General features: G+C 41.2%; 1 protein-coding gene across 1 annotated transcript; it reads right to left on the reverse strand.

Moving 5' to 3' along the window:
- Window positions 1-197: 197 nt before the first annotated feature.
- Window positions 198-3,764, reverse strand: LOC136423584 (mitochondrial fission 1 protein-like). The gene is made up of 5 exons (XM_066411810.1): window positions 3,634-3,764; window positions 3,047-3,179; window positions 2,431-2,507; window positions 1,941-2,046; window positions 198-1,613 (listed from the first exon to the last, which is right to left on the reverse strand). The coding sequence occupies exons 1-5, from the start codon at window positions 3,676-3,678 to the stop codon at window positions 1,522-1,524; spliced, it is 453 nt and encodes a 150-aa protein (XP_066267907.1). The 5' UTR covers window positions 3,679-3,764; the 3' UTR covers window positions 198-1,521.
- Between the last annotated feature and the right edge of the window lie 2,247 nt (window positions 3,765-6,011).

Here is a 6,011-nt window from a genome sequence, read left to right on the forward strand (position 1 = left end):
AACCAATTTTTTTTCTTGATTCCTTTTGAATACTAGATAACTAGCAAGTACAAAATGTACATCTGATTTGAGTAGCTTAGGTGTGACAAGTTGTTTCAGTATAATGTAAAGTATAACCAGTCATAGCCATGTGCCAGTGAAGCTGGTGTGTTATGTTGTCTATTCTTATTGTGTGTGAAGAATAATGGATGCAGAAACTATGTTGGGGATTGTATTACATTTCATACATTCATTGTACATGAGGCACACCTTGGAAATCACATTTCGTACCCCTTCTACACTTAATAAACTACTTGATAAACAAAATACCACATTTTGTGGAAATCTATAATATATGTAACAGCTCAGTTACAATGATAATTTAAGATTTTCTAACAATAATACTACTTTTCAAGCAGATATTGGAAATGAATTTAGTTCTACCAATTTCTCACATGCTAAACATCACAAATAAATCCCTATGTATTAAGCTAGAGGAAGGTAAAATACAAACTATTTATATATACATATATATGTTTCATTACCCATATTTGCTTTAGATACATGTACACACATAATGCCCAAAACATTGGTACATTCAAAATATACCAAGCTATACAAGTGGGAAATAGCAACTGTTGTTATTGTATCCCCTCTTGCAATCTTGCAGTCATTTATCCGTTTTTCTAGTGTCCTACATTCATTGCTTAACTATGACATTGTCACAGTTATACATTGTAGCTATTCCCACTTTCTAAGTCAAAGGAACAAATATAAATATACGTTTTGTATAAGTATGGAAAATACTATGCAAATATCTAAACAATATATCTAATATCCATCAACTAACATACGGTCTAAGAGTTAAAGAGATTTTTCAACATCATTCAGTCATGTAGTGTCATCAACTTTGTTTTATCAACCAAAGATTCATACTGCAGTTCAAAAAACAGTCTCACTCAGTACACTGGGTGGGTGGTCAATATCACAAGTACAGAAATCATTTCATATTGTAATACCATAGATTGTATGCATAGTGCAAACCAGTTTCATGTTAACTTATTAGGCACCAATATCTCTTTGAGCTTGGGAACTCTTAGTGTCAATCAAACCAGCTCTGAATCAAGCTACTGGTTTTTAGTGATCATGATTGGTTGGATATCTTTTGGTCATTATGCATGATAAGGTTTTAATGGTTGAATAGCCTGGTATCAATCGCAAGCTACCGAGTATTTTTCTTCCTCTCCGCAAATTGTATGTGTAGTTTTGGAGAGGACAAAAGAGACTTAGCAATTATAATCAGCGATTCTATGGTTCCAACTGGGCATGTGCAAGGTCAAATGTGAAGGGCCCTAAATTAATGCGACTAATGTAAATGGTTCTTGTGCAGATGTGTTTTGTTTATGTCTCAGGGGCCTTCATCTTTGACATATTACCCACAATGCATCTTGCTGCACATGCACAGTTGGAACCATGAACAGGCGTATAGGTATGGATCAGGCTATAGTAGAACCTCCTTGGGTCTTGCAAGTGTGATCTAGCTCATTTCTTGGAGACTGCGAAACCCAGAGCAGCGATCCCTCCAATGGCAACAGCAGCCGCCCCTCCGATGATGGCCATACCCAGCAGACCCTCTGTAAATGTGCACATCAAACATTATTAAAAAAAAGAGCCAAACTATACTTTGAATTTTGTTTGTTTGTTTCTTTCTTTTATTGAGATGTCCATAAGTGTTACATTCTTTCTCTCTGTCAGCCAGTCTAAGTGACAAGTATCCTTTTATACCAATTATGTCTGTTTCATCTTGTCACTGTGCAATATTGACATAACTGCAGAATGATTAATAATAACAAGACAAATAAACCAACAAAGACACAAACTGACTACAATACCTTCGTTTTCACAGAGGCAAAAATGATAATAATCAATTTTTCGGCATGTTGGGATGTGCATACATGTACCTTTGGCCATCTTGTCCTTGATAAGTTTCTCCATCTCCAGAGCCTGGTGGTTCCTGGGCTCCACATGTAGGATGGCTCGACAGTACTTCAGCGCCTTCTCATAGTCCTGTAGTAAAGGTAAAAGGTAAAGGTAGTCCTATAGCCTTTTATCAGGCTGCGTAGGTGCAGTGGGTTGGTAGTGGAAGACGAAGCCCATCCCTCTCCTTCCCCCAACCAAGTCAGGTAGGCATTTCTAAACCTGGCATGGGGGGAGTGAGGAAAGTCATGTCTTTCTCAAGGACACAATGCTTAGCCAGGAATCAAACCCACAACCTCTCGATCCCCTGTCCACTAAACTAGCCACTTGGCCATTTGACGATTATTTTAATTAAGATTACAAAAATTTCAAACAATAATCATAAACACACGTTTACATCGCCATTTACTTTTTCGGTCAACCCTCTTTTAAGGTACCCACTGAGAGTAATACATGGATGAGGCCATCACCCACCTTGAGTCTGAAGTTGGCAATGGACAGGTAGTACAGGTAATCTCTCTGTGTCTGTTCATCACCTTGCTGGAACAACTCTGTAGCGAACACAAGGGTGCAAAATTTATCACCAAATTCAGTAAAACAGGTTATCATGACCTGACAGTTTTCCATATTAAACATATTGCTGGAATAATGATGAATCCTAGCCTGAACAGGATTGCTTTCGGATGAGAGTATTGAGGCCATATATCTTTGTTCTTGACTGTCATACCTGGGCTGTGGGTTTGGACCGTATTTTATGGTACACAAGCATTTACTTGTACCCTATCTGAGTATCTCTATTTTGTAGTTTCTAATTAACTATAGGAAGGTCGGTTAGCTTGAGTGCCTCCTTCCCCAATTCCTAACTATAGGAAGGTCACTATCCTTTTGTTGTTGCTTCTATCCCAGGGGCATTTATAGAATAATTTGAATAATCAGAATCTGGATAATAATCAGAATGATTGAACTGAATTGCCATGATCATTAGGTGATCCGACCCGAGGTCGGGCTGGTACCTTGGGTGATACGTATTCTCTACGTAGTACAGCAGAGGCCATCAACAATCACAACATAATTGTCAGCAACGTCTCACCTTCTAACAAACCAACCCCTTTCTTGATGTCATTCCCATACTTGCTTCTCGTCAGAGCCCAGGCGTACTCAAACTGTGTGTTGGTTGTGATCTGTCCTGCTACCAGTTCTTTGTTGTACTTTTTCTCAAATTTCTGGAGGCAGAATAATGTTAACATTAACGTCGCGTCAGTATGACGTTCAAAGCAATATGTATTCATATAAGTTATAAAACATAAAGTACAATAAAAAACATGACATTGTACTCTGTACAGGATCATGAATTCGACAAAATTAAAGAATACCAATTGTTAGTCAATTTGGAAATCAAGGTATCTTTGAAAATCCTACCTTCAATTTTTTTAAATGCCCTACCAAATATTTCAATTTTGCCTACGTGTACCATGGTTAAAATCTACTATGACTCACAGTCATCATCCTTGCACCGCCCCCCCCTCCAGCTTTCGCAGACGACAGGCATATTGACAATAAAACTGCTTACCAACCGCTATATCATGGTAGAAAGTACATTTATTTCGTACAACTATTCACCGTATACTTCCAACTCTATCTCTGATTGAAACAAATCATGACAAGTCCACAGTTCACCTTTAAATCCTCGGGATCCACCACTTCGTTGATCACTTCCTCCATCTTTGTCACCTGTGATCTCGTTCCCAGTTATGCGTGACGTCATGTCGCAGCCTGATGACCTAATTCGTAACACGAGAAGCCTGCTTACAGGGTATGACACGACACAGGACCGTGGGTTCAAAAATTCTTTCGGAGTCATGGTACTGTCGAAGCGATAGGACCTCAGGTTTCATGTGCAAATTGTAATACGAAAGTTTATGTTTACACCTCTATTACGTCATGAGGCCCCTTTTCATTTGAGTTTCCTACCCCAAGCAAGTCGTAATATCCACCTTATTTGTTCAAGCTTTGATCAACAATATTTCCTCATTTTATTATCAGTTCAAGTCCTTGATTGTCTTTTATCTTTGCACGAACGGCCAATCCTTTATTTCAACACGAAATAATTAAGATCTATAACGTTATAGCTTTCTTTTGAATGTTTATTCATACTTCTTAACAACTGCATTTTACTTTGCGGCCTACATTGCGGCCTACATTTTACTTTGCGGCCACAAATTTTAGGTCGCAATGTAGGCCGAAAAGCGAAATGTGGGCTGCAATGTAGGCCACAATGTAGGCTGCAATGTCACTGAGGCGGCAATGTAGGCCGCAATATACATGTAGCTGCGGGTGTCCAGACGAAACGATTACTCATTACTTATTACACAGCCCTACATATATCCACCAGCGTCCAGTTCTCTTCGACAAGCTTTCTGGGATCCTCGGACACAAAATTAATTTCAACACCCTCTCTCACAACGTAGGCAATGTAGGCTGCAATGTAGGTCGCTATGTAGGCCGCAAAGTAAAATGTAGGCCGCAAATCAAAATGGAGGCGTCAATCTAGGCCGCAATCTAGGCTGCAATCTAGGCAACAATGCAGGCCACAAAGTAAAATGTAGGCCGCAATCTAGACCGAAATCGAGGTCACAAAGTTAAATCTAGGTCGCAATCTAGGCCGCTATCTAGGCCGCAATCTAGGCCGCAATCTAGACCGCAAAGTAAAATGTAGGCCGCAATCTAGACCGCAATTAAAGCCGCAATTTAGGCCGCAATCTAGGCCGTAATCTAGGCCGTAATCTAGATCGCAAAGTAAAATGTAGGCCGCAATCTAGGCCGCAATTTAGGCCGAAATCTAGGCCGCAATCTATGCCACAAATTTAAATCCAGGCCGCAATCTAGGCCGCAATCTACGCCGCAATCTAGGCCGCAAACTAGGCCGCAATCTAGACCGCAATCTATTAGTAAAATGATTAACAAGATAGTAAAATGTAGGCCGCAATCGAGGCCGCAATCTTTTCGTTGCCAGACCTCTCTTTATTCACACTCTCGCATCAGCTTTCGGGTTCCGCAATCTAGACCGCAATTTAGGCCGCAAAGTAAAATGTAGGCCGCAATCGAGGCCGCAATCTTTTCGGTGCCAGACCTCTTTTTATTCACACTCTCGCATCAGCTTTGGGGTTCTTAGCGGATGTCATCCATACAATTTAATCAATATGGTCGCAGAACACAGTATTTATGGGCAAAGTAAAATGCATGCCGCAATCTAGACCGCAATTTAGGCCGCAAAGTAAAATGTAGGCCGCAATCGAGGCCGCAATGTAGGCCGCAATCGAGGCCACAATCTTTTCGGTGCCAGACCTCTTTTTATTCACACTCTCGCATCAGCTTTGGGGTTCCGCAATCTAGACCGCAATTTAGGCCGCAAAGTAAAATGTAGGCCGCAATGTAGGCCGCAATGTAGGCCGCAATCGAGGCCACAATCTTTTCGGTGCCAGACCTCTTTTTATTCACACTCTCGCGTCAGCTTTGGGTTTCCGCAATCTAGACCGCAATTTAGGCCGCAAAGTAAAATGTAGGCCGCAATCGAGGACGCAATGTAGGCCGCAATCGAGGCCACAGTCTTTTCGGTGCCAGACCTCTTTTTATTCACACTCTCGCATCAGCGGTTTGGGGTTCTTAGCGGATGTCATCCATACAATTTAATCAACATGGTCGAAGAACACAGTATTAATGGGCAAAGTAAAAGGCATACCGCAATCTAGACCGCAATTTAGGCCGCAAAGTAAAATGTAGGCCGCAATCGAGGCCGCAATGTAGGCCGCAATCGAGGCCGCAATCTTTTCGTTGCCAGACCTCTTTTTATTCACACTCTCGCATCAGCTTTGGGGTTCCGCAATCTAGACCGCAATTTAGGCCGCAAAGTAGAATGTAGGCCGCAATCGAGGACGCAATGTAGGCCGCAATCGAGGCCACAGTCTTTTCGGTGCCAGACCTCTTTTTATTCACACTCTCGCATCAACTTTGGGGTTCTTAGCGGATGTCATCCAAACAATTTAATCAATATGGTC

This window comes from Branchiostoma lanceolatum, chromosome 17, assembly GCF_035083965.1.
Source record: "Branchiostoma lanceolatum isolate klBraLanc5 chromosome 17, klBraLanc5.hap2, whole genome shotgun sequence".
Taxonomy (NCBI): Eukaryota; Metazoa; Chordata; class Leptocardii; order Amphioxiformes; family Branchiostomatidae; genus Branchiostoma; species Branchiostoma lanceolatum.